The sequence below is a fragment of the Danio rerio genome, chromosome 16 (genome assembly GCF_052040795.2).
Source record: "Danio rerio strain M-AB ecotype USA chromosome 16, GRCz13ab, whole genome shotgun sequence".
NCBI lineage: Eukaryota > Metazoa > Chordata > Actinopteri > Cypriniformes > Danionidae > Danio > Danio rerio.
Window position 1 is genome coordinate 58,280,135 of NC_141036.1, and position 27,398 is coordinate 58,307,532.

General features: G+C 39.7%; 3 protein-coding genes across 16 annotated transcripts in view; 2 read left to right on the plus strand and 1 right to left on the minus strand.

Moving 5' to 3' along the window:
• LOC103911664 (uncharacterized) overlaps positions 1-27,398 on the minus strand; it is a 63,488-nt gene that overhangs the window by 24,713 nt on the left and 11,377 nt on the right. For 2 of the 11 annotated variants that reach the window (XM_087288056.1, XM_087288054.1), the window contains 4 exons: positions 25,931-27,378; positions 25,649-25,833; positions 25,407-25,552; positions 24,740-25,309 (listed from right to left, as the gene is read on the minus strand). The exons of 1 other annotated variant lie outside the window; for it this stretch is intronic. In XM_087288056.1, the coding sequence (XP_087144182.1) occupies positions 27,281-27,378 (98 nt within the window). In that variant the 3' untranslated portion in view covers positions 24,740-25,309; positions 25,407-25,552; positions 25,649-25,833; positions 25,931-27,280. Of the gene's footprint in view, positions 1-24,739; positions 25,339-25,400; positions 25,575-25,619; positions 27,379-27,398 lie in introns of those variants that run through there. 8 more of the 11 variants (XM_087288043.1, XM_087288053.1, XM_087288049.1 and 5 more) reach the window with 8 other exon arrangements.
• On the plus strand, positions 15,500-19,857 carry klf10 (Kruppel like factor 10). The gene is made up of 3 exons (NM_001386438.1): positions 15,500-15,554; positions 18,834-19,239; positions 19,422-19,857. Exons 1-3 carry the CDS (start codon positions 15,534-15,536, stop codon positions 19,676-19,678), a joined length of 684 nt encoding a protein of 227 aa, NP_001373367.1. The 5' UTR covers positions 15,500-15,533; the 3' UTR covers positions 19,679-19,857.
• LOC101884966 (serine/threonine-protein kinase pim-2) overlaps positions 22,641-27,398 on the plus strand; it is a 30,228-nt gene continuing 25,470 nt past the window's right edge. For 2 of the 4 annotated variants that reach the window (XM_087288230.1, XM_087288218.1), the window contains exon 1: positions 22,641-23,081. The gene's annotated coding sequence lies outside the window, so the exon portion shown is untranslated. The remainder of the gene's footprint in view (positions 23,082-27,398) is intronic. The other 2 variants (XM_087288225.1, XM_087288229.1) reach the window with 2 other exon arrangements.

The following is a 27,398-nucleotide window of genomic DNA, read 5'->3' on the forward strand; positions in this document are numbered from 1 at the left end:
ACTGTTTGTTTTTACTATAATAAATACATTTTGCAAATTTATGGTAATACAGTTTGGTATATTGAACTTTCGGCCCACTGCCCTCAATTATGTTTGGCCCTTATAAGAAAAGGTTTGGGCACCCTTGCTTTCAATAGTATGATCCTGCACAACTGGAGTAGCTGCACTCTCAGGACCGCATGTTTAGGACCGCATTTTTAGGACCCTAGTTTTTTGCGGAAGCGCCACCTACCGGATTGGATGACATAGTAAAACTGCATTTCTAGGACCCGTTTTGTAACTGCGCCACCTACCGAATTGGATTATATAGCGGAAACTTTCAGGCACTTTTATTACAGAGGTTAAAGTGTAAAACGCCTGCTTTAAGTAACTATTTTAAAATGAAACAAATGAATTTACACCTAAAATATAAATGAATAAATAGAGTTGAGTGCCTTAAAAGTCTTAAATTCCTTGAAAAATACTGAATATTGATGAACCCCATTACATTGAACTAATTAGCTCAGTATTAAGGAAAATAAATTGAAATCAAATGGGATCAGCATTTGCAGTTACTAATTTAAAACCAGGTTGTAAAGGTTTTAGAGAGACAAGACGCAAGGATGATTCAAGAATGTACATTTATATAAATATCCACACTTTTATTTTTATTAATGCAATTCAACCACAAAAATGACCCCACTGTTTATTCAGTTGTTGCATTCAGACTGGCTGTAGACTTTAGCTCCTGTGAATGAGAGTGAAGAAGAAAGTTCAAGTATATATATATACACACATATACATACATATAAATACACACACACACACACACACACACACACACACACACACACACATATATATATATATATATATATATATATATATATATATATATATATATATATATATATATACATACATACATACATACATTTATATACATACACACTGGGGTAAATAAGTATTCAACAAGTTCCCATTTTTCTCAGAAAACATATTTCTAAAGGTGCTATTGACCTGAAAACCAAAGAAAAAATATATATGAATAGAAAACAAATCTAATTACTTTACAAATTGTTATCAACATCTGGTGAAAATTTTAAGTCAACAGCACCTTTATAAATATGTTTTCTGAGAAAAATGGAAACGTGTTGAATATTCAATTCAATTTCAATTAATTTTATCTTTATTTCTAAAGCACTTTTACAGTGTAGATTGTGTCAAAGCAGCTCAACATTTATTAAATTCAGTTCAGTTCAGTGTGGTTTAGCATTCACTGCTGAAAGTCCAAACACTAAAAAAAGCAAATCCATCGATGCACAGTTCCACAAGTCTTAAACCAAGCAAGCCAATGGCAACAGTGGAGGAACAAAACTTTACAAATTGATGAAAGGGAAGGAATAAACCTTGAGAGAAACCAGGCTCAGTTGGGCACAACCATTTCTCTTCTGGCCACACTTCACGTGCAGAGCTGCAGTCTAGGCGCTTGAGGCAAACACTGGGCGTCCATCATAGAGAAGCTGCAGGTGTGAGTAGGTCACCAGCTGGTTTTCAGGCTGGACCACAGGGTCAATGTGGGCACTCATCTGTCACTGGGGTCTTTCATTAATCAGTCTCATGCTCTCCACTTCTCCATGACCACCACAGCATCTGCTCATGATACGGTCTGTTTCAGGATTATGGATACATTTAGAAGTCCTCTATGGTGGCATCATCTCTTCACAGGTTACGATCTCTAGAGGCCTCTGGATGAATATCCCCAGGTGGAAATAGGGAACAAGGAAAATAATTAGCGCAGCTGCTGTTCATAGTGTATTTAAACAAGAGATAATAAATATCAAGACAAAAATAAAGTGCTAAGAGATAAATAGCAGTTATATGAATAAACATGAAACGCACATCATTATTTATAACAAAATGTCTGGTGCATTAAGACAGCAAGAGTGTTCCCTCCAAGTGGTTTGTCAATCCCACTCACCCGCATAGAGCACATAGGGCAGCACAGTGGTTAGCACCGTCGCCTCACAGCAAGAAGGTTGCTGGTTCAAGCCCCGGCTGGGCCAGTGGTCATTTCTGTGTGGAGTTTGCATGTTCTCCCCATGTTCAAGTGTATGAGTGTAAATGGGTGTTTCCCAGTACTGGGTTGCAGCTGGAAGGGCATCCGCTGTGTAAAACATATGCTAGATAAGTTGGCGGTTCATTCTGCTGTGGCAACCCCTGATGAATAAAGGGACTAAGCCGAAAAGAAAATGAATGAATATATATATATATATATATTCTTGAATATGTAAAACAATGTATATGAACTTAAAAGGTTAATCAATTGTTATGAAATTAAATTTAGATTAATATTTAATATAAGAGGTATAATAACAAACATTTGCTTTACAGTGTTAGCTATAATATATATATATATATATATATATATATATATATATATATATATATATATATATATATTTCTGGCTTAAGCGTATGCACTGTTGGGAGAACCAAATAGGAAACTACTCCTAACTCCATATTTTTAAGTATATAAGAGCAATACCCACTTATTGAATGGTCTCCCTTCTTTCGTCAGTTGTTTGTAAATCTGTCTGTTAAATTCTTTTACTTTGAAATAGAGAACAATCACTGTTGAGTTAACATATATACCAGTAACAAAAAGGCTCTTTGAGCATTGTGCCAAAATTAACCATATTCTGACCTGTAATGATAATCTTTACCAGAAAGAAAGACCTGCTCAGCATCATCCAAAGACCAGCTCCTCAAGACACCCAGAGCATGTACGATGGCCTATGAAAATAAAATCATTTAAATATGAACTAAAATACCACCACAGAACAGCAAATCATTTTACATGGGTTCATAAATGAGTAGCACCCAGCATGCAGTTTATATACTTATTTGGCCAGACATTACTCTGGAAAATGAACACCACAGATAAGCTGCACTTCATCATAGATATGCTATAAACTCAAGAACACAGCTAGCATTTGTAACTGTATTTATAAACTGCTTTTCAATGTCTATTCAAGAGTTCACACTTAGCTGATGATTTACAAAGCTTATTTGGCATGCTGTCCCGGGAGAGAGCCCCGAGCTCAAGGGCTCCTCGAGCCCGGGGCTTCCTCCCGTTGGCAGAGCAAGAAGGGAGCCTGAGCTCGGTGGATCTCAGAACTCCCCTGCCGCTGTAGCTAAGGGAACGTAAGGAATTAGACCAGCTTGATTGTTAAGTATGTTGAATGTCTTTGGATGGTGGGAGGAAACCGGAGAGCCCGGGGAAAACCCACGCGGACACGGGAAGGACATACAAACTCCCCACAGAAACACTCACCGGTCCTATCGAACTAGGACCGGCAGTATTCTTGCTGTGTGGTTCACAGTGCTAACCACTGGACCGCCGTGCCGCCCAATTACAGGTAAAGGAGGAGAATAGGGGAGGAGGGGGGTTTCTTCCAAACGAAGATAAAGTGAACTGGAAACTTAGACTATTTATGGTGCCTTAGGGCTCGTATGATTGGAAGATTAGTGATTAGCAAATGCGAGACTGGACGTGATAAATCATAAGCACGTGATCCTCTCGAAATTAGTTTATGAATAAACTTCACTTAAATGTAGAGTTAATGCTAAACAAAAAAAATATTAATAAATTAACTAGTTATTAAATGCTTAATAATTATTTATTTATAGTATGCAGATGTTATAAAGTGTTACTCAACAGTTTGAGATAACCTCAATGAAAATATTCCTGTAGTTTGTTTTCTTTTCCTCCTACAATGAGCCTAAGCAATCCAATCATATTGGCCATAACTTCTTATTCGCCAGGTAAAACATACCTGATATAAATTAAAGATATGAGACTTTATATGGTTGAAACCTGCAGAATAATCCTAACTTTCAGAATCTCATTCATCACTGTAAAACAATGACAAAACATCAGGCTAATAACACATACAGTATTGTGGGGCAAACAGGCAGTCAGCACAATTTTTAATGTGCTAATGTAATACAACGAATAACACGAATTCAGTAAAATATAGATAAATCTGAAACTCCTACATCAAACGTGCTTTTACCATCTTAGTTTAATGCATGTCACTAAGCACATTAGCCGTTAGTCAACAAGCCATTAAATCAACAATGTTTCATTAAACCATGGTCTCGAACTACGAACGTCGTATAATCAAACTAGAAAACGAACTCTAGAAAATTATTAACAGTTATAGCAGCTCTCACTCTGGCTGTGTAAAATTATCCATATTTATTATTATAATGTTTTATTCTTCTTCTGGAAAAAAAAATCGTCACGTAACATTTTTGTCCCAGACCCTTAAAAGTGGGGTAAATCATGCAGGCTAATCTGGCATTTCTGCATAAACTCACAGTATAAAACAGCAGCATTACAAAATAAACACATACTATAACAGTTTAAAATAAAACTTGATAGAAAAATCGGTACTTACACTTTCCTTGTCATCCGTGTCGTCATGATCCAATCCGACAGGTGACGCTGTCACAAAAAAACAGGGTCCTAAAGATGCGGTCCTAAAAATGCGGTCCTGAGAGTGCAGCTACTCCAGTTGTGCAGGATTACCCTTCTCCTTGCTTTAGACTTAAAATGATGATGGAAGGTGCTGGTCTTGTATCGTCCAGCAGGTGGAGCTTTTAGCATTTACATTTCTGTCTTCTAAAATAATCACAACAGTATCACCTCCTTTATATATTTAGTTTTTAGCTTGTTTTTTAGTTAGTTTTGTTTTTAGTTTAGTTCTGGTTTATTGTCTCTTTCCGTAGTGTGACGTTGGCGTCTCTTTTTCAGTTTGTATGATATTGCAAACTCATTTTTTGGTCACCAACCTGCCTGTGTGTTTGTTTATTTATTTATTATTTTAATCGAAATTCACAAAAATGTGTTAGATGAGTGATTTAATCTGAATTCCTATTCCACAAATATTCCGGTTTGGTAAAATCCTCAAAAATAAGCACATAATTAGGACTATTTTATCTCTGTCGGGACTCGGTTACTGCAGCATCGGAGTGTCTCACAAAGTCCATAAACAGAGAAAAGTAGATCCGGCTCTAATGTTTATCCGCAGGATGCGTTTAATTACTGTGCATTCTTATTATTTTATATTATTCTAGCATTATTACTAAGAAATTTTCAAACTATTTTTAGTATTAATGATCGAAGTTAAGATATATATTAAATAAATTAAATATGATGTTTTTAACTGTACTCGTTTTTGATTGCAGCATTGATTTCAGCAAAAACAGTTGACCAGTTAAACTCTGCTGCTATTTTGGGATTTCCGCCTGGATTTTGCCTACCCAAATTTAAAAGCTTCCCAAATCCACATGCAGAGGTGTAAAAGCAAAAATTTGGTATCATTTAAAGAAAACCCTTTGAATTTTCATAAAACACTATTAAAGTTGTTTAAAATAACTGTGTATGTTGTCTGTGTTATAATAAACACCTAAAAAAAGAGGCATTTTTTGTATTTTTTTATAAACTCAAATTTGAAAGTGTATCTTTTAGGTTCTGTGTGGTCTAGCGTGCTGTAATTAATGTTGGTGGTTCCTGCACATGTCTAATCATAGGAAAAAAGAAAAATGTCTCCACCATAATCTATGGAAAAGTTATTGTATTCCAGCTGATGAGAGGTGCTGTACAAGCCACAGGGAGTGATCATTGTTTTCATATATCACTGTTCTTTTGTTTGATCAAACATAATTCTCTGTGTTTGGAGCACATCAGACATATAAAAGGATTACTTATGCACATCACCTCAAAAACAGAAGAGAATGGCCCTGAAGCGCACAGCATAAGGTAAGAGATGACAGCTGTCTGTGCTATCTGGGGCTGCTTATTGATCATGAATGTATTGTTTTCACTTCTGCGCCAAGGAAACACCGTGATTCATTCGACAACTGTTTGATATGTGAATATAATTGAGTAAAAACAATGCTAGAGCTGTATGAGCACCGGCAAGAGCTTTCATTTGAGCTATAACTTGTACATGTGTCATATAAAAAATATGAAAATGAACTAATGTTCAATACCCAGCTCGGGTATCCAAAATACTGTGTATTTAAGTGTAAATAACTTTTGTACAGTAGAATAAAAACCAAAGTGATGCAAATGTGCATAAAATATAGATTCTACACTTTCAAATGAAAACACTTAAGGGGGTCTGGTAAAATGCTAGACCTTTAAATCTGAAAGCAAAAGTTGATGACGGCCACAGAGTTTAACTGGTTAAATATGGTGAATTAAACTGCGGACACTGAATGTTTAGAATGAAATGTAAACATGTGCGTTCACATACCCTGCAGTACAGGTGCAGTTTGCTGTCATAATAGAAATGTTCTGCTTGTTGATGATTACCCAGGCTTTGTACAGCTCCATCTTCTGTCCTTGTCTTTGGCTAGACAGAACCTCGGTTTTAAGCACTACAAAGTGTTGAATCTGGTCATCATGGAGCATTATTTCTTGCACATGACCACACAGAACAACATCGTTGGCATCCAAAAACTTATAGGCCTTTAACTTCTCTCTTGTATAATCCCTATGATAGTTGTATATTTGGGGTTGGATGCTTGGCCATTTCGTCTTATCCAATTCTCGTTGGGAGGGTGCTATCGCAATTGGACCTGTGTGATGAACGCCGCTCATGTTACCAATAATTTTGCAGAGTAACTGTGCTTATCACAAAGTGATGAGCTGTTATAATACGCTGAAAGCATTATGTCAATAATATATATAATATGCAATCAATATATCTTATTTCGAAGACAACAACAAACTCTGTACCACACCGGATGCCATTCTCTCGCTGTAAATGCTTACACTCCCGGCTTTTTTCTGCAATCTCGTTGCGCGCACATCCTGAATGTTTACAAACCAGTAATTTGTCAATATTGCATGTGTTTGGACTTGTGGAGGAAACCGGAGCACCCGGAGGAAACCCACGCCAACACGGCGAGAACATACAAACTCCACACTGACCCAGCCGGGACTCAAACCAGCAACCTTCTTGCTGTGAGGCGACAGTGCTAACCACTCAGCCCCAATATTGTTCATGTACTATAGACCAGGGATGTCCAAACTTGGCTCTGGAGGGCTGGTGTCCTGCATAGTTTAGCTCCAACTTGCTTCAACACACCTGCCAGGAAGTTTCTAGAATATCTAGTAACCCAGGCATGTCCAAACTCGGTCCTGGAGGGCCGGTGTCCTGCAAAGTATAGTTCCAACCCCAATCAGACACACCCAAGCCAGCTAATTAAACTCTTACTAGGCTTTCTAGAAACATCTTTACAGGTGTGGTGAGGCAAGTTGGAGCTAAAATCTGCAGGACACCGGAGCTCCAGGACTGAGTTTGGACACCCCTGTAGTAAGAGCTTGATTAGCTGGATCAGGTGTGATCAATTAGGCTCGGAGCTAAACTCTCCAGGAAACCGGCCCTCCAGGACCGAGTGTGGACACCCCTGCTGTTGACCTTATTCTTAAATGTGGAAGTGCACCTGTTTTCGCAATTGTCTTAGAACTTCAGATTCAGTCGCCTATGGGAGAAATGACTGGGAATAATAAACGGCAGAAAACTGTCAAACTACTTGCTCTACAAACAAATGTTTGCATGAATATACAGAGCAAGTACAATAACATAATAAGAAAATATCAGTTTGCAACATCAAACAGCGAAACGAGCAGTTTTTAATGTCTAAAAATGAATGGAAGTGAATGAGACCGGAAGTCGAGCCAAAAAGATTCAAATGGCTGCGTCCGCTCGTCTGCGAAGAATAAGGTGAATAGACTTGAAATAGTGGACTTGAACAGACTTTAAATATGTCCTGTTTGCTATACATAAGTGATGACATCAGAATACAACCATTCATAATATGCCATAACGAATTGATTACGAAAATCGTTGCCAACGCTTTTAGTAATCAATTATTATCGATTTAATTGATTCTTTGTTGCACCCTTTTAATGCCATTTGGAGGAGTCCATGTTGCTATAAAGAGTTTTGCGTCTGCCTTTACGTTTCTCTCCTGACTGAAAATATTGGCTGAAATTGTAGAAAAGCTGAATTAAGATCATGTCGAATCGAGATCGCAATAGACTAATTAATAAACTAATAATAAATTAAAAATTATTAATTATTAATAGACTAATAAAAAAGTGGTCATGTCATTGGCCCATGAACATTTCCTGCTTGTTATCAAATTATTTCAGAACTGTGAGAGACAATTTAATTATGACTTAACATCAAAACAGCCATCATAAGATTATCAATATGTGGCTTTTTTTGGATTCTCGGAAGCTGTAGAAATTATAAATGTAAAACAGGAAATACATTGTGACCGTTTTTTTGTTTACATCCCTCAAAATGGTCTATAATAACATATGATGGATTTGCCTCATTTCCGACCATGCTGTGTTTTAGTTTCTGAGATAGTTTCTGTAAAATGTCTGCATGTTTTGCTTGTATGATAAAAAAGAAACCTGCCAGTGTAGTAATGTAATACATTCACCATCTGAGAAGCCACTGAAAGAACTTCCCTAGTACAGATGAGCATTTGTGCAACTCAATGCATGAGCAGAAGTGTGTTTGTTTGTGGCGAGCTCTACATTTACACATGCCCATGCAGATCTAGGGCAAAGGTTCAGGCAGGAATACAGGCCTCAGATGACCTGTTAATGCTGCAGAGGCTATAACAGCGCACACATTAACAAGAATACACACATGCAGACTGTGCTTCAGCAGAGACAGTAATCCAGCATCCCTGCACTCAAAATATGCTGGATGAATTTAATCATATGCTGGCTCAGATACATCCATTCATTCATTTTCTTGTCGGCTTAGTTCCTTTATTAATCCGGGGTCGCCACAGCGGAATGAACCGCCAACTTATCCAGCAAGTTTTTACGCAGCGGATGCCCTTCCAGCCGCAACCCATCTCTGGGAAACTTCCACACCTTCACACACACACACTACGGACAATTTAGCCTACCCAATTCACCTGTACTGCATGTCTATGGACTGTGGGGGAAACAGGAGCACCCGGAGGAAACCCACGCGAACGCAGGGAGAATATGCAAACTCCACACAGAAAGCCAACTGAGCAGAGGCTCGAACCAGCGACCCAGTGACCTTCTTGATGTGAGGCGACAGCACTACCTACTGCACCACTGCTTCGCCCCCAATACATTCATGGTCTGCATTAATTAAAGTAATTTTAAAAAACTAACTTATCATGAGGCTTGTCAACGCTTGGTCAAATATGGACACACCGAAAAAATTAGGTTTAAACTTTGCTCAAAGGGGTGGTTTAGTGGTTAGCACTGTGACCTACAGCAAGAAGGTTGCTGGTTCAAATCCCAGCTGGGTCATTATGGAGTTTGCATGTTCTCCCCGTGTTGGCGTTGGTTTCCTCTGGGTGCTCCGGTTTCCCCCACAGTGCAGTTGATTATTTTAATGGCACAAATCCAGCACAAACGAATGACACCAGTTTAGTGCAATTTAGACAACCTGGGGTGGAGAGTGACGTCACGGCTCCCGAAATATTTTAATTATGTGAAAACAACGAAAATAGATTAAGTGTTTATTTTAACGACACAAACCAGCAACAAAATGGGAACAAACGAATGACACCAGTTTGGTGTGATTTAGAGGAAATGGGGTGGAGAGTGACGTCACTGCTCCCGAAATATTTTAATTAAGTCTAATCAACGAAAATAGATTAAGTGTTTATTTTAACGACACAAACCAGCACAAACGAATGACACCAGTTTGGTGTGATTTAGAGTAAAATGGGGTGGAGAGTGACGTCACGGCTTCCGAAATATGTTGCTTATATCTAAACAAAGAAAACAGATACAGTGGCTGCGTCCGAAACCGCCTACTACTCAGTAGGTGCTGCATTTGAATTTAAACGTACTACTCGGCCGTTAGAAAAGTACGTTCTATACAGTATGAATGTGAAAAGTATGAATGGAATTCGGACGTACTACATCCGCCATTTTGACATGGTCACGTGACCTACCTACATCAGTTGCGTCGCTTCAGTCCCATTCATGAATTCTCTCACGGGGCATTATGGGATAGCGCAGCATGCATGGGATGCGCACTTCAGAATCTCGCCGGAAGTAGTAAGTCATCCGGGTACTTCTCGCCTACTGATTTTCGAATTCTATGAATTCGGACATACTACTCGGCTCGCATACTGATTTTAGCCTACTATATAGTATGGAAGTATGCAGTTTCGGATGCAGCCAGTGTTTAATGGCACAAATCGAGCCCAAGCGACCCGTGCTGATTTGAAGTCATTTGAGCAACACGCGGTGGAAAGTGACGTTGCACGGTCAAAAAAACCATGCTTAATATCTCCGACCCCAAACCAGCACAAACGTTCGTTTTTGCGGCACAAACGTAGCACAAACGAATAGCATGGTTTTGGGGATTATTTGTTTTTATGTGGTGCCAACTTCACGAAGGAGCGACCGGGTGGCACAGTTGGTCGTGTCACACCATCTCTAAATATTTAATTTTAAATAGCTTTAAGGGATATGGACACCCGTCAGTGATGTTAAGCATTTGTTCGTGTTTCTTATAGATGGCAAAGCATGCAGTACGGCGCATGCGGTGAGCGACTCCCTTCATCAACACGCAGAATCGCCTTTATCTAATTTGCTTAAACTAAGCATTCTAAAGCCGCCTTTCCACTGCACACGACAATTGGACACGACTGTAGGCATACGCCCCCTTGTGGCAGCCACACAGTACTTTCTGTGTTGTCGTGCACCACGGGGGAGAGAAGCTGATTCAATGTCCGAAATAAAGTAGGGCAAAAGCAAGAGCCTTTATTCTTGGTCTGTTTACAGTTTAATGGATGAATAAATACTAGAAACTCATAGACCACTAAAATATTGGATGGAATGTGGAGACAACATTAAAAATATATATTTTTATAACTTTCTTACATTTATGAACAAAAAAGTATACTTTTATAATTAAAAAAATAACCAAATAAACTATTTCTCATCTCACGCGCACAGAACTGCTTGGACAATATTGACAGGACAGATTGACCGGTGCTCCCTATGGTATACCCATAGTGGTTAGCACCTCAGTGGTTAGCAGTTTCACCTCAAAGCAAGAAGCTGATTTGAGCCCCGGCTGTGTCAGCTGGCATTTCAGTGAGGAGTTTGCATGTTCTCTCCGTGTTCACATGGGTTTCCTCCAGGTGCTACTGTTTCCCCCACAGTCCAACGACATGCGCCATAAGTAAACTGAATTAACAAAATTGTCCATAGTGTATGAGTGTGGTCACTGGTCCACTGGTTGGTCACTGGTTCGAGCCTCAGCTGGGTCAGCTGGCATTTTTGTGTGGAGTTCTGTGCATGTTCTCCCTGCGTTCGCGTAGGTTTCCTCCGGGTGCTCCGGTTTCCTCCAGGTGCTCCGGTTTCCCCCACAGTCCAAAGACATGGGGTACAGGCAGGGCCGGAGCAAGCTAAACTGCCGCTCTAGGCAAAGGATGGTCACGCCGCCCACAAACCTAAAGTGAAACCGGGAGGTGGGGGGGGTCTATTCTGCCGCCCTAGACGCAGCTATAACTGAGGCGCGGGTGACGACACTGGCGAGGGTAGTTGAGGAGACGCCACCCTCTCTATTCTGCTGCACTAGACGCGGATGAGGGCGCGGGTAGTGAGGGTAGTTTTGGGGACGCCGCTCTCAATATTCTGCCACTCTAGACGCGGATGAGGGAGCGGGTGGTGAGGGTTGTGTCGGGGACGCCGCCCTCTCTGTTGCGTAAAACATTTGCTGGATAAGTTGCCGGTTCATTCCGCTGTGGCGACCCCTGATTAATAAAGGGACTACGCCGAAAAGGAAAGTTATGAACTTCACGTTGAGGTGAAACACAAGTATGAGGTAACATGAATGAAGCTGTGGTCACACTGGACTTTTCTCTCCACCAGGCCCGTGCAGAGACCGTCAAAAGGGCATGTGCAGGATAAATTTTCAGATCTGCAGAGTGGATGCGCGCGTACTGAAGAGCGGTGTTATCGCGCGCGTACTGATCAGCTGTGTTGTCGCGCGCGTACTCAAGAGCGTTGTTGTCGCGCGCCTACTGAAGGCCGGGACCGAAGGTGTGTCGCGTCGCGGGGCACTTTTGATCATTTTGGAAGGGCACTTTCTATCCAAGACTAAAAAGGGCATGTGCACTGCACAGGTTGAGCCCTATGTGTGCACGTGCCTGCTCTCCACAGACATTCATTCAGGCGGAGACCGGAAATGCAAGCTTTTGCGACAAGTTTCGCAGTGCGTGGCAAAGTTCAAACTTGGTGAACTCTGACCTGTAAAATGGCATCAAGTGACTGCGTGAGATTAATCGAAGATTAGACCTCTCTACAAAGAAATGTAAGATATGGACCAATCACTCGCTTTATTTAACCTGAAGACATGGACGATTATTAATTGCAGCTAACTGTTTGGAAGCGTTAAAAGTGTCCAAGAAGATGTACAAAATCTTTACACGCACTGACCCAGAGACTGTTTAGATGATGTCACTGATCAGAAGATGACGGATGTTTCCTGTATAATGACTGAAATGGCCTTAAACACCCAGCAGGCACAAGACGTCAGCATGACGTCAGATTGACATTGTACCCTAACGTCATGGGGACGTTGCATTTTATTTGGAAATGAAAATCGTGTTGACATTTGAATTCAACGTCAGGCCAAAGTCAATGTCCAACTTCCAACCTAAAACCAACCAAATATCAACGTCTAATGATGTTACAGCTTGACGGTGTGTGGGCGTTACCACTATTGACATTGATCAGATGTTGGATTTTGGTTGCCATACCTGACGAATAAATGTCATTTTTTAAAGTCAATATGATATTGGTTTTAGATGTTGGATCGACATTGGATTTTGGTCACTTTCTAACAACCTAAAATCAACCAAATATCAACGTCATTATTGGACATCAAAATAACGTCCTTAGATGCTGAACTTTGGTCACCTGACATCACGACCTAAATCTAACCTAATATTAACGTCTTATGGCGTTGTGTGCCTGCTAAGCAATAACTCGATGCACTACTACAGAATGTTACGTTTACACACCAAAATCTTTACACGCATTGACCCAGAGACTGTTTAGATGATGTCACTGATGAGAAGATGACAGATGTTTACTGTTTGATGACTGAAATGGCCTTAAACACCCAGCAGGCACAAGATGTCAGCATGACGTCAGATTGACATTGTACCCTAACGTCATGGGGACGTTGCATTTTATTTGGAAATGAAAATCGTGTTGACATTTGAATTCAACGTCAGGCCAAAGTCAATGTCCAACTTCCAACCTAAAACCAACCAAATTTCAACGTCTAATGATGTTACAGCTTGACGTTGTGTGGGCGTTACCACTATTGACATCAATCAATCAATCAATCAATCAATCAATCAAGCCTTTATTTGTCACTACACTTTCGTATAGCGAAATTGGACCCCCCAGACCATAGACAAAACATCACAAACAACTTTTCAGGGGAGACAGATCTTAGGAGGTAGCATTTAGAAACGAAGAAAGATACATTTGGACAGTTAGGCTAAAAAACACCCCCTCAGCTTGCCCTTGATTAGGACAAAGTGAGAAAAGGGAGAAAAACAGACATTGATCGGATGTTAGATTTTGGTTGCCATTCCTGACGAATAAATGTCATTTTTTGATGTCAATAGGATGTTGGTTTTAGATGTTGGATCAACATTGGATTTTGGTCAATTTCTAACAACCTAAAATCAACCAAATATAAACGTCATTATTGGACATCAAAATAACGTCCTTAGATGCTGAACTTTGGTCACCTGACATCACGACCTAAATCTAACCTAATATTAACGTCTTATGGCGTTGTGTGCAATGACTCGATACACTACTACAGAATGTTACGTTTACACACACATCCACAAGTTACATGTAAATGTCTCCTCTTTTAACAGCGTAATATTCACTACTCTCGAGTACTCTCGAGCCACAGCCATATCACCCTGCAGCCCAAGACCGGTTACTCACTGAAGCTAAGCAGGGCTGAGCCTGGTTAGTACCTGGATGGGAGACCACTAGGGAACACTAGGTTGCTGTTGGAAGTGGTGTTAGTGAGGCCAGCAGGGGGCGCTCAACCCGTGGTCTGTGTGAGTCCTAATGCCCCAGTAAAAGTGAAGGGGACACTATACTGTCAGTGAGCGCCGTCTTTCGGATGAGACGTTAAACCGAGGTCCTGACTCTCTGTGGTCATTAAAAATCCCATGGCACTTCTCGTGAAAGAGCAGGGGTGTAACCCCGGTGTCCTGGCCAAAGTCCCTCTATCGGCCCTTACGATCATGGCCTCCCAATCATCCCCTTCCACCGAATTGGCTCGATCACTGTCTCTCCACTCCACCTATAGCTGGTGTGTGGTGAGCGCACTGGCGCCGTTGTCCTGTGGCTGCCGTCGCATCATCCAAGTGGATGCTGCACACTGGTGGTAGTGTGGAGAGACCCCCCTCATGATTGTGAAGCGCTTTGGGTGTATGGCCATACACAATAAATGCGCTATATAAATACACATTACATTACATTACATTTACATTACATTTACATTACTTTTGAAAGGGCTACTCTTCACTCATAATATTACAACAGGTATTTTTACTCTACTTGCACTACATTTTTAGGCTAGTAATGGTGCTTTTACTCGAGTATGATTTTTCAGTACTCTTTCCACCACTGTAGATATCCTATAAACAAACAATATACTGACATATCTAATATATATGTATGTGTGTGTATATATATATATATATATATATATATATATATATATATATATATATATATATATATATATATATATTTCATGGGGCTTTGAATGTATTTACTAACATAAACATTTAGTAACACATTTATAATGGTAATAGTTAATGTTTGTTTACTCTAGTTACTGTTATTTCAGCTAAATAACGTTAGTTCCTGGTAACGTACTGTGCATTATGTTAACAAACACATTTGTGGATGTTAATAATGCTTTAGTTAATGTTTAACTCTACGAATGAATTATTTACAAGATGATTAATTCTTAGTTAATGTTAGTAAACACATTTAAATGATCATTGCATCAAGTAGGTAGGCCAACAGTTCGTTTGATTGCAGTGTGATGAAATAATGCAAGACATTGCGCGGTGTTCTGAATAAATTGACGCCTTTTTAGGGCTCTCAGCAGTGCTCGAGTGTTATGTATATCAGTCTTGAATATCCACACATGCATCAGACGGACAGGCAGCTGACCGACTGCAGAGCATCAGTGCACACCGCGCCGAACATACCCTGATCACGCACAGTCGCGCTCTGCTCATTGGCTGACGCTCCGCGCACCCTTGTCGTTGATTGGCTGGAGCGGAAGCCACGCCTGCAGGCCCCGCTCAGTTCTCTGAATGAATCCGAGCTGTGGTATTCATCATAATGACTCTTGCGTTATCGGTCAGAGTGATAATATAACATCAGCATGTCATCTCCATCTCACAGTGTAAGTACAACCATCTGCATTTATCTTATATTAATCTGTCATACTTATATATAGCCTTTACATATGTCTTTTATGTTCATGAAAAGTAAGTTTGCTGCTAATAAGCTAATTTAAAAATGTTATATAATGTCTTCCAGATCAGTATTGTTATACCTTCAAAGAAATTATCTGGCTGAAAATATAATTAATGAAGAATATGGTATTTATTGCAAGTAATGCATATTTATGCAACAAATTATATGATTTTAATTAAATATGCATTAGTTAAGATGTTTAAACCAATAATAAAAAATATATTAATCACTATAATCATATAATAATGTATGATAAAAAGAAATTTTCAAATATATCAATAAAATATTAAAGTTAATACTTTTTTTTCATTAAATGTGTATTGTCAGTTTTATGAGGAAAATTGAGATAGCTTTATATATATATATATTAACTTTTAGAAAAATATCATCATTTTCATTTTCTTGTCGCCATTAATCCAGGGTCGCCACAGCGGAATAACCCGCCAACTTATCCAGCCCGTTTTTACGTAGCGGATACCCTTCCAGCCGCAACCCCTCTCTGGGAAACATCCACACACACACACACATACACTATAGACAATTTAGCCTACCCAATTCACCTGTACCGCATGTCTTTGGACTGTGGGGGAAACCGGAGCACCCGGAGGAAACCCACACGAACGCAGGGAGAACATGCAAACTCCACACAGAAACACCAACTGACCCGAGGTTCGAACCAGCGACCTTCTTGCTGTAAGGCGACAGCACTACCTACTGCACCACTGCTTCGCCCTTTTAGAAAAACATTAAAAACTAATTTAAATAAATTAATCTAATAAATATTTATTAAATATAATATACAATTATAATTTAGATTAATAGAAATATTTTAAATGCATTATATAAAGACAATATATAGTAAAATAATATAATAGGAGGATATATAAATGTAAATAAATCAATAAATATGAATATATAAGGGGTCATGGTGGCGCAGTGGGTAGCACGATTGCCTCACAGCAAGAAGGTCGCTAATTCGAGGCCCATTTATGTTTGGAGTTTGCATATGTTCCCCATGTTGGCATGGGTTTCCTCCAGGTGCTCCGGTTTCCCCCACAGTCCTAACACATGCACTATAGGGGAATTGAAAAAGCTAAATTGTCCGTAGTGTATGTGTGTGATGTGAATGCAAGTGTGTTTCCCAGTGTTAAGTTGCAGCTAGAAGGGCATTCACTGTGTAAACATGCTGGATAAGTTAATTCCACTGTGGCGACCCCTGATTAATATACATTGCTAGAACGAATGATCAAAATTAGCAGTTTTAGCTAACATTAATTATCATGTTAGAAAATTAGCATGCAATAACATTATTAACATAATGTAACATGCTGGTAGCATGTTAATCACATTCCTAACATGAATTATAAATTGACATGTTTAGCTAACATGAATTACCAAATTATAAAAGTAGCACATTTCAAACATGCATCAGCAGATTATTAGCATGATGTAACATGTTGAAAGCATGTTTAATCACACTGCTACAGTGAATCATCCAAATTTACATGTTTAGCTAACATGAATAACCAAGTTAGAAAATTAGCATGTTTCTAACATGCTTTAGCACATTACTAGGAAGACATAACATGCTGGCAGCATGTTTGATCACATTGCTAACATGAATTATGAAATTTGACATGTTTAGCTAATGTGAATTACCATGTTAGAATATTAGCACATTTCTAACACGAATTAGCAGACTATTAGCATGATGTAACGTGCAGCATGTTTGATCACATTCCTAACATGAATTATCAAAATTAGCATGTTTAGTTAACAATATCATGTTATAAAATTAGCACATTTCTAACATGCATTAGCATATTATTAGCATTACAGAATATGTTAATAGCATGTTTAATCACACTGCTAACATAAATGATCCAAATTTGCATGTTTAGCTAGCGTGAATTACCAAGTTAGAAAATTAGCATGTTTCTAACATGCTTTAGCACATTACTAGCATGACATAACATGTTGATAGCATGTTTAATCACATTGCTAAAGTGAATTATCAAGATTTGCATGTTTAGCTAACAGTATCATGTTATAAAATTAGCACATTTCTAACAAACATTAGCACATTTTTAGCATGACATGACATATTGGCAGCATGTTTGATCACGCTGCTAACATGAATTGTCAAATTTGACATGTTTAGCAAATGTAAACTACCAAGTTAGGAAAGTAGCACATTTCTAACATGAATTAGCAGACTATTAGCATGATAACATGTGCAGCATGTTTAATCACATTCCTAACATGAATTATAAAAATTAGCATGTTTAGCTAACAGTATCATGTTATAAAAAAGCACATTTCTAACAAACATTAGCATTTTTAGCATGACATATTGGCAGCATGTTTAATCACACTGCTAACATAAATTATCAAATTTGACATGTTTAACTAACGTGAATTACCAAGTTAGAAAATTAGCATGTTTCTAACAAGCATTAGCTAATTATTAGCATGATGTAACTTGTTGGCAGCATGTTTGATCACACTGCTAACATGAATTATCAAAATTGACATGTTTAGCTAATGTGAATTACCAACCATGCTGAAAAATCCAGCTTAAACCAGCCTGGGCTGGTTGGCTGGTTTTAGCTGGTTGACCAGCCTGGTTTTAGAGGGGTTTTGGCCATTTCCATGCTGATTTTTAGCCATTTCCAGCCTGGTCTTAGCTGGTCAGGCTGGAAAATTACCAGCCAAATCCAGCTAAAACCAGCTTGACCAGCCTGGTTTAAGCTGGATATAGCTTGTCTAGGCTGGTCAAGCTGGTTTTAGCTGGTCATCTCCCAGCCTGAAAAAAACCCCCTCTAAAACCAGCCTGGTCGACCAGCTAAAACCAGCCAACCAGCCCAGGCTGGTTTAAGCTGGATTTTCAGCAGGGAAGTTAGAAACTTAGCACATTTCTAACATGCATTAGCACATAATTAGCATGACAACATGTTTGCAGCATGTTTAATCACACTGCTAACATAAATGATCAAAATTAGCATGTTTAGCTAACAGTAGCATGTTAGAAAATTAGCACTTTTCTAACACACATTAGCATATTATTAGCACAACTTAAAATGTTGTTAGCATGTTTAACATGTTGCTTGTGTGAACTAGCTTGTTATTAGCTTATTCTATAATGTGGCAATACGTTTGAAAACTGAGCAACTCTCAGTCCTGTTTTACGTGTTGTTGTGTTCAGGAGGAGTGGTGCATGACTCCACCGTCCAGCCCTGATCAGGAGCCGCTGCAGAGGTCACAGGTCAAACCACAGGCCATCAGTGTGATCCGCCACACTTCAGACGTCCCAGATCTCCCGTCAGCCCCTGCTGTAGCACCGGCACACACACTGATTCTAGCGTCCGCGAGTGTGTGTCCGCCGTCTGTGCTGTTTGTGGACTCAGTGCTGCTGATCGTGTCTCCTAAACACACAGCTTCATACGGTCTGAGATTCATCGCTCCAGCTCCAGGACAGACGTCGTCCCCACACACCACTGCGTCTGCAGGCGTCCCGTCACGGCCTCGAGATCACATCTGCACACACCCCGACTGCGGGAAAACATACTTCAAGAGCTCGCATCTCAAAGCACACCTGAGGACACACACAGGTACTGAGAACACCTACAGTCCACATATAAAATGCTTAAGCAGTTGGATACACAGGTTTAAGAATCCAAATTTCATGAATTATTTAGTCGCTACCCAATTTTTTCGGTACATTTCTGACAACCACTGATTGTTATTATTATTAGTTTGTTTACTGATATATTTGTTGTCCTCTGTGCTGCAGGTGAGAAGCCGTTCAGGTGCTGCTGGGACGGCTGTGTGAGGCGTTTCTGCAGATCTGATGAACTGTCCCGTCACCGGCGCACACACACAGGAGAAAAGCGCTTCTGCTGTCCCGTCTGCCATGCTCGATTTGTGCGCAGCGACCACCTGAGCAAACACACACGTCGTCATCTAACATTCAGGAGAAACACAGCGGCATCACAGAGAGAAATGAACATCAGCCTGCAGCCTCTCGCACCCAAGACTGACATCTGCTGAAACAAGGACATCACTACTGCCTTTATTGATTGACATACACATTTACCTTCATACAGTGCAGGGTTCAACCCAAAGGATTTTTTATACGGGTCCGATCGGGCCATTGGTTGAGATTTTTACTTGGCCTGCCAAAATTTTCACTGGCCCCACCAAAAAAACTAAAAAGTTAATAGCTATATCTTAGCCACATATTTTAAATAATGGCAAAATTGTGCCTGTGAATTTAAACATTTTAAATATGTTAATAAATCAACCCGGGCTCATTGTGGAAACGTAGCCCTGCGGATGTTTCTGCGAGCCGCGATTTACGTCCCGGGAGGTAAGTATTCGACCGTTTTTTTTGTTTTCGCGGATCCGCGCCGTTCTCGCGTGAAAAGCCCCCGGATCGGGGGAAAAAAAAAAAGCAAAAGCCCTTGTCTTCGATTTCGACCGCGTTTTCGGATCCCGCCGCGTTCTCGCCCTCATTTTTCGGATTCCGTTTTTCGTCTTACCTGATTTCCGGAACCTGCTGTTCCCCGGACTCGATCCCGGTCGTCGTCCACCGCGGCCGGCTCCGGCTCCTCCTCCTCCTCCGGGGCCTCCGCTCCGCCGACGCAACGCTGTGAGCTAAGCGGACAAACTGATCGGGTCGGGAAAGCCCTCCACTCAGAGGCGAGCCTTCGGTCGGCAATCGCGAAGAGGAGGGGCGGAGCGGCGCCACACCGCCCTACAGCGTTCGCTCGAAAAAAAACAAACGCGGCCTTTACTTACCTCCGGCCATGTAAATTGCGGTCTCCAGAAACGTCCGCGGGGCTACGTTTCCAGAATGAGCTTAGGTTGTAATAAATGTATAGTGAGCAAAATTCAAGATTTTATGCAGTTAAAGAGCAGTATGAAAAATGTGCTGGTATTTTAATGCAATTATAAATTATTTTTTATAAAAACGGCTTGCCAAACTGACAACTGTTTTTTTTTTGTTGTTCTTTTTTTGAGTTTCTTAATTTTGTACCCATGTAATTGTCTGCTTCTTTAGAAACAGTTGTTGATGTTGCCATCTTTTCGCTTTACTGGTTGTTACCAGGTTACAAAAAAAAAACGTGCTCATCGTTACTGGCCGATAGAGGCCAGTAACATTCCTGTCTACTGTCCCGAGTGTCTTTCACGCTGGCCCTGGGCCTCCGGGCAGTCCTTATTGTTGAGCCCTGCAGTGCCTACAGAAAATCATCATACCCTGTGGATGAACATCTCGCACTGAAGAGTGTATGCCAGAGTGTAACCCAGAGAGTGTAACCCAGAGAGTGTAACCCAGTATTGGGTTGTGCCTTGAAGGGCATCCGCTGCGTAAAGGCTGATTTATACTTCTGCGTCAAACATACGCGTATGCTTTGACGTTGACGCATAGCCCTTCGCCGTTGGCGTTGATGTCGCTGACGTGCACCTCTCAAAAAATGTAACTACACGTCGCAACGACGCGTAGTGCAAGCTCTGTGATTGGTTGGCTTGGTGGCACTGACGAGTCTGGGCGGGACCGAGAGCTCGATGGAGCGATTGTTTACAAGTTTGGAGTCCCATGAAGGAGTTCCGAATGGAAAGTTTTGGTCTGTGTTTACCTCATAGTTAAAGTAGTTGCACGTCCGCCAGTTCCTGCCTCAAAATGAGCGAGTTTGAGCCACTTGTACATCCCGGAAGTGTTCAGGAAAAGCAAAACAGCAGCGAAGAAAGCATTATGTGGAACATAAATGGAAAAAAAATTATTTAGAGGTCTTCAGAATTGGGCATCACTTTAAGGTAACTTATGTCCATGAATCTGGAAAACATATTTTGGTTGTTCAAGTAAATTAATGAACGTTAAACTTCGCCACAACTATGTTTGTGCACCAGCTACAGTTGAAGTCAGAATTATTAGTCCCCATTTTATTTATTTTTCTTTTTTAAATATTTCCCAAATGATGTTTAACAGAGCAAGGACATTTTCACAGTATGCCTGATAATATCTTTTCTTCTGGAGAAAGTCTTATTTGTTTTATTTTGACTAGAATAAAAGTTTTTAATTTTTTAAACACCATTTTTAGGGTAATATTATTAGCCTCTTTAAGCTATATTTGTTTTCCACAGTCTACACAGAACAAACCATCCTTATACAATAACTTACCCTAACCTGCCTAGTTAACCTAATTAACCCAGTTAAGCCTTTAAATGTCACTTTAATCTGTATAGAAGTGTCTTATAGAATATCTAGTCTAATATTATTTACTGTCATCAAGACAAAAAGAAAATAAATTAGTTATTCGAGATGAGTTATTAAAACTATTATGATTAGAAATGTGCTGAAGAAATCTCTCCGTTAAACAGAAATTTGGGAAAAAAGTAAACAGGGGGTGAATAATTCTGACCTCTACTGTGTTTGTATAATATATATATATATATATATATATATATATATATATATATATATATATATATATATATATATATTTATAATTAAAACAGTACATCTATAAATAATATATTTAATAATGTGGAAGCGTTTACTTCAAGTGTATTATTTGGCCATGTATCTTTCTTGCCCCCTACTGAACGCATCAGGAATCAGCCTGGATCCAAGTCTACAGACGCCCCATATAAACTACAAACATGGCGGACTCGCGCGACCAACGCAAGTAGAGAGGCTTTGCCTTGGTGATGCTGCTATTTGGACTTCCTAGTTGATTAAGATGTTTCTTTGATCGGTAATTTGTTTTTCTTTCTGTATGTTCTTATAAGATTTAATAAAAAAAATAAAAAAAAAATCTAAAAAAGAGGCTTTGGTAAAGATGTTTGAATACTGGACAATATTTAAGCAACATTTTCTGCGTTAAATTTGATCAGGAAAAACAATATTTTAATAAGGAACAACAATATTTTAGACGTATTTTAATTTCTGAATGCATAATTATCCTGCTGCGAGGATGACGTGAGGAGATGATTGACAGGACTCGTAACTAGGCAACATAACGGTCCGTTAAAGAGGAATAACGGTAGTTTATCACAAAGCTTGCGTTACACACTCAAAAGTACGGTTTTTTAAAAGAAAGTTCAGACTCTTAGGACGTCGAATAATAACGTTAGGTCTTACCTTATCTAGAACGCGTCTTTCTCTTACTTCTTTACTGTAATAATCGCCACAATCCACGGTGACAGCTGTTCACAACTCGCGAGAGTCTCAATGACGGCAAATAACGCAATATTGGATATATCCAGCGAACTAACCAGTTATTTGATACTCCAAGAGGACATTTCTGCGATCATTGACTCAACATGTCTCTTCACACAGTTCTCCTGTCGAGAACGGACAGTGAAATGTCTATTTTCTTAAAGCTGCACCACAGGTTCAGTACCTCCACCTTTATCTTCCGGAACTTCCGGTCATCCGTCTCGACAACAGGTAAGCTCTCTTTAATTAAACACAGGGGAGAGGGTGATGATTTATGTCAGGAGGGTTGTTCCACCCCTTGTTTCTAGAGAACCATAGAAGAAATTGGTTATGTGACCACATACTTTTAAAGAGCCCTTCATTTACCCATCCGTCCTGCAAAGAAGACACTATGGCAAGCCGCATTGACATTTTATCTATAATCCGCACTAGGATCTATTTTCATGTACAAGTACTTTTTTTTTTAGATACTAGTATCTTTATTCCTTTAAGTACTAGTAGTTATTTATTAAATATAGTGCTTTATAAAAATATACTAGTGCTTACTTACTAGACACTACTTATTTAAGATACTACTACTACTACTACTACTTATTCGTTAGACACTAGTATCTATTTAATAGGTAATACTAATTATATGGCAAGCCGTTTTAACATTTAATCTATAACCGCACCATCTATTTTCTTGTTACTAGTACCTTTTATTTTAGATAATAGTATCTTTTCCATGAAGTACTGGTACTTATTCGTTAGTTACAAGTTCTTGTTCATTAGATACTTGTGCCTATACTTTAGATACTAGTGCTTACTCATTAGACACTATTCTTTTTATTAGATCCTACTAGCGCTCATTTTTAAGATATTAGTATCTATAGATGAATTACTGGTTTGCAAACATGCAGGATACGCACGCAGCGAGGTTGGATCATTCAGGTCTTTCATTGTCAGGCTGTGGTGAATTGTGCCAAAGGGGCTGGGTTAAGTTGGCACAACTCGCCCCGATTTATGATTAATTTCAGCGTATTATTTAATTGTAATTGTATATTGTATTCCTACATTTTACCACTTAAGCTTTGTGACTGTCATTGTGAGCTTTGCTGGTAAAAACAAATTAAATAACTATGATGGATTGATGGAGAAGCTTGATGATGCAAACATCAGCACATAGTTTCTAAGGCAAAGCTCTAAGAGGGAAAGCCCATCTTTACATTTAAGGAAAAATTGATGAAGTCGTTTCTAGACGTGATGCGCTCAAACTACCCACAACACAAAAACCTGCTGGTACAGCCAGAGGCGAGCAGAAGTTCTCATTCCCCTGCAGCGTCAACTAGCGTGGTGTAAAGTAATAGGCCAGATCTAAATTGTTGGTCTTCTTTGGTTCCACTAACCAAAGTATGAAACTGCGCCGAGGACGTCCTGAAGAAAAGGTTGAAGGACAATTCACCAAGAACTAAATTTAGCTAATTTACTCAAGTATTTTGATCACAAGTGTAGATATTTTGAAGAATGCTGCTAGCTGGCGCTCATCAACTTTTAGTAGCAAAGAAAATACTATAGATGTTAATGACTGCCATTTTAAACCATTGTTATGTGAGTAAACCTCAACATTTGGTGGTCAGACATTGAAAAACCCCTACAAATGGCCTGACAATGTGCTTTAAACATTACATGATGGTTAAATATTGTTATATTAAGGCTAAATTGAGTCTGCAGTTTGTAAAAATATGTTTGTTGTGTTGTTTTGTGTTGTGTTCACACTTATTGTCAGATAAACACACAGATAAAGTAGTTCAGGCATGTTTTGAGTGCATTACAGTCCCGTATCACTACGCTGAATGATTTCAGTTATGTTAATGCAAGGAGCCGGTGTAATGAACAAAGAGCAGGAGTCAGAGATACAGTTTATTGAAGACAATAGTTTACAGTTTGATCAACAGAAAACAGCTTCAACACACTCCATAGGGTTCATAGTCTCAATTTCACAGAAATCATAGGAAGAGCAGCACACATGTGGTCAGTGACTAAATAACATCATCAGGAGTTCATACTTCCATTGTTTTCTGACATGATGCTGTTTTCCGCTTCTGCTTCCCACATTGTGCACTTCCTCCTGGGAGTGTCGCATTCAGAGCTGCATGCAAATAAGGGCCGGCTAAAGCATCCCCATTGGTCCATTAGCTCTAGATTGACAGCTCCTCCTCCAGCCAATCAGGCGAGGAGGAAAGCTGATGTCACTCTAATGACGGCCGGTGTGCACAGGCGAGGACAGAGAAGTGTATAATAATTACCAATCGCTCTTAAATAACAATCTGTGCAGTGCTCACAGAACAGTGATGGAGAAGAAGAAAGACAGAAACTAAATAAACCAAACATAAAGCAAAACAATGAATCAATGTTGTTTAAAACAACCCTAAAAACAAAGACCTAACCCTATCCTAACCCTAACAAAGACCCTTACCCTATCCTAACTCTAACAAACACCCTCACCCTATCCTAACTCTAACAAACACCCCTACCCTATCCTAACCCTATCCTAACCCTAACAAAAACCCTTACCCTATCCTAACCCTAACAAACACCCTAACCCTATCCTAACTCTAACAAACACCCTAACCCTATCCTAACCCTAACAAACACCCTTACCCTATCCTAACCCTAACAAACACCCTTACCCTATCCTAACTCTAACAAACACCCTAACCCTATCCTAACCCTAACAAAGACCTAACCCTATCCTAACTCTAACAAACACCCTTACCCTATCCTAACCCTATCCTAACCCTAACAAACACCCTTACCCTATCCTAACCCTAACAAACACCCTAACCCTATCCTAACTCTAACAAACACCCTAACCCTATCCTAACCCTAACAAACACCCTTACCCTATCCTAACCCTAACAAACACCCTTACCCTATCCTAACCCTAACAAACACCCTAACCCTATCCTAACCCTAACAAAGACCTAACCCTATCCTAACTCTAACAAACACCCTTACCCTATCCTAACCCTAACAAACACCCTTACCCTATCCTAACCCTAACAAACACCCTTACCCTATCCTAACCCTATCCTAACCCTAACAAACACCCTAACCCTAAAAAATAGATCAAATGTTTAGAGGAAATGGGAAAGCAGAAAAAGAAAGAGGTGAGATTTGGCCTCATTACTGAAAGATTATTATTCCTCTATTTTCTATATGTCTAACCCTAAACCCTAATCCTGACTGATTTATTAACAAACACAATTAACTATCAAACCTTTAACTATGACTAACTTACACCAATATTTACAAACGTTTCATCAATGAGGACCAATGAATTTCTACAAACAAGCACAGGATTTCCACAACATTATCAATAAGCTTAATAATATCAATAAAACATATTACAAAGTCATACTCTAAAATACATTTGTGTCCATAAACACTATCTAAATCCCCCAGTGTTGACTAAAATGCTGTTATTTACCAAACCCTGTATTAAACTACTTGATCTACTTTTAAAACGTTCATGTTAAAGCTAATTCCCAGACATCCAGCGCTCGCTTGTAGAACAAGTGAGAAGAAGAAGAAAGCAGAAAGGTTTGAGCACCAGCACTGGAAATAATCATCATCAGATCTGAGAAATCCACAGCTGGGGTAAAATATGTCTGTGGCAGGAGGCTCTTATATCTAGCTTATTCGCCCATATAATCGTGCCCCGTCAGCGCCATCTACACCACCCTATCCTATCTCTGTTAAAGAGAAAAAGCCTTCAAAACCGGCCCACGACGCCCCTGTTATATGCGCTTATCTCACTTAAACCTGCCTAAAGTCCCGTCAGAGCTACGACGACTGTCTAAACTAGGCTTTCTGTCTTTACAAAAGTATTGACGCACTACAGTAATAATATACAGACTTTACCTTTTACTATTAATCCTACAGCTATAGAAATAAAGCACACCCGTATGCTAATAAATCCCCCTTTCCAGCAGTTTCATTTATTAATCTGTGATTATTTCCCTTAATATGACTATTTACTCTACAGTCGGTGCTAACCCAGTTCATATAAAACACTACGTCCTGTCTAAACGTGAATGAACCTGCTTTCCTTTACTTATTTCAAATGATTAATGCTGTCCTACCGCAGACAGATTCTACCCCAGCTGAGGATTAGCGCTAACACTCAATCTCCGGCGTCGCCTGTGCGCATCGGCCGCCATTAGACTGACATCAGCTTCCTTCCTCACCTGATCAGCTAAAGGAAGAGCAGTCGGTCTAGAGCTGGTGGACCAATAGAGACGCTTCAACCGGCCCTCATTTACATGCAGCTCTGACAGCAACACTCGCAGGAGGAAGTGCAGAATTTGGGAAGCAGAAGCGGAAAACAGCAAAACAATTTGACGTAAATGGAAGTATGAAAACCTGTTTCCTGCTGCTGATGGGCTCTACGTCATGCTGAACCACTTGTGCTCTATAATCTCCTCTAAAACAGGTCCTGTTCGAGAGTGGAATCTGATTACCCACCAAAGCAGATCCTTGCATTCTGCAGAAATATTAAAGAGA

Excerpts from the sequence above, each read along its gene's own strand:
- klf10 (NM_001386438.1), top strand. The coding sequence starts at position 15,534 with ATGTCATCTCCATCTCACAGT. Across the intron at positions 15,555-18,833 it reads TGTCATCTCCATCTCACAGT|GAGGAGTGGTGCATGACTCC; the intron begins GTAAGTACAACC and ends TGTTGTGTTCAG. Across the intron at positions 19,240-19,421 it reads ACACCTGAGGACACACACAG|GTGAGAAGCCGTTCAGGTGC; the intron begins GTACTGAGAACA and ends TCTGTGCTGCAG.